This window comes from Mastomys coucha, unplaced genomic scaffold, assembly GCF_008632895.1.
Source record: "Mastomys coucha isolate ucsf_1 unplaced genomic scaffold, UCSF_Mcou_1 pScaffold22, whole genome shotgun sequence".
Lineage (NCBI taxonomy): Eukaryota > Metazoa > Chordata > Mammalia > Rodentia > Muridae > Mastomys > Mastomys coucha.
The window spans coordinates 128097296-128097869 of NW_022196905.1; the positions used below are offsets into that span (position 1 = coordinate 128097296).

The following is a 574-nucleotide window of genomic DNA, read 5'->3' on the forward strand; positions in this document are numbered from 1 at the left end:
ACCCACCTATCTACGGTTATCAACAGAACTGTGTTGCCCTTCTACAGAGTACTAGGATTCTGGAATGACTCACAGCTCCTAGTCAAAGGTGCATTCCTTTTCTCCTTCGAAGATTTTTAAAAATTTATTTTCTGTATGTGATTGCTGTTTTCACACATACCATGGAATCAGATCTCATTATAGATGGTTGTGGTTGCTGGGAATTGAACTCAGGAACTCAGGAAGAGCAGCTAGTGCTCTTAACTGCTGAGCCATCTCGCTGGCCCCAAAGGTCTCTTTCTATATGAGGACATCAACCTAAAGAGGAGGCTGTGCTGCATTGAGTGGTCACAATTCCCATGCACACAGCCATGGCTAACTGGAGGCTAGAGACCCACCTCCTGATGCTGGCTTATCAAGCTGTAAATCTTCCCGTGTTGAATTTAGAAGCTCGTGTCTGAAACGAGAGAAGTAACAGTGAGTACTTGCCAGGCAGTATCTAGCAAGGATACTATCTAGCCAGCACAGCACACACACCGTGCTCAATCGTCAAGCCTGCACACCAGCACTCCCAGACCAACTTCAGAACCGTTCT

The 574-nt window shown here is 46.2% G+C and overlaps 1 protein-coding gene across 1 annotated transcript in view; it reads right to left on the bottom strand.

Moving 5' to 3' along the window:
- Gtf2i (general transcription factor IIi) overlaps positions 1 to 574 on the bottom strand; it is a 61336-nt gene that overhangs the window by 22725 nt on the left and 38037 nt on the right. The window contains exon 11 of the mRNA XM_031391159.1: positions 378 to 436. Coding sequence (XP_031247019.1) covers positions 378 to 436 — 59 coding nt within the window. The remainder of the gene's footprint in view (positions 1 to 377; positions 437 to 574) is intronic.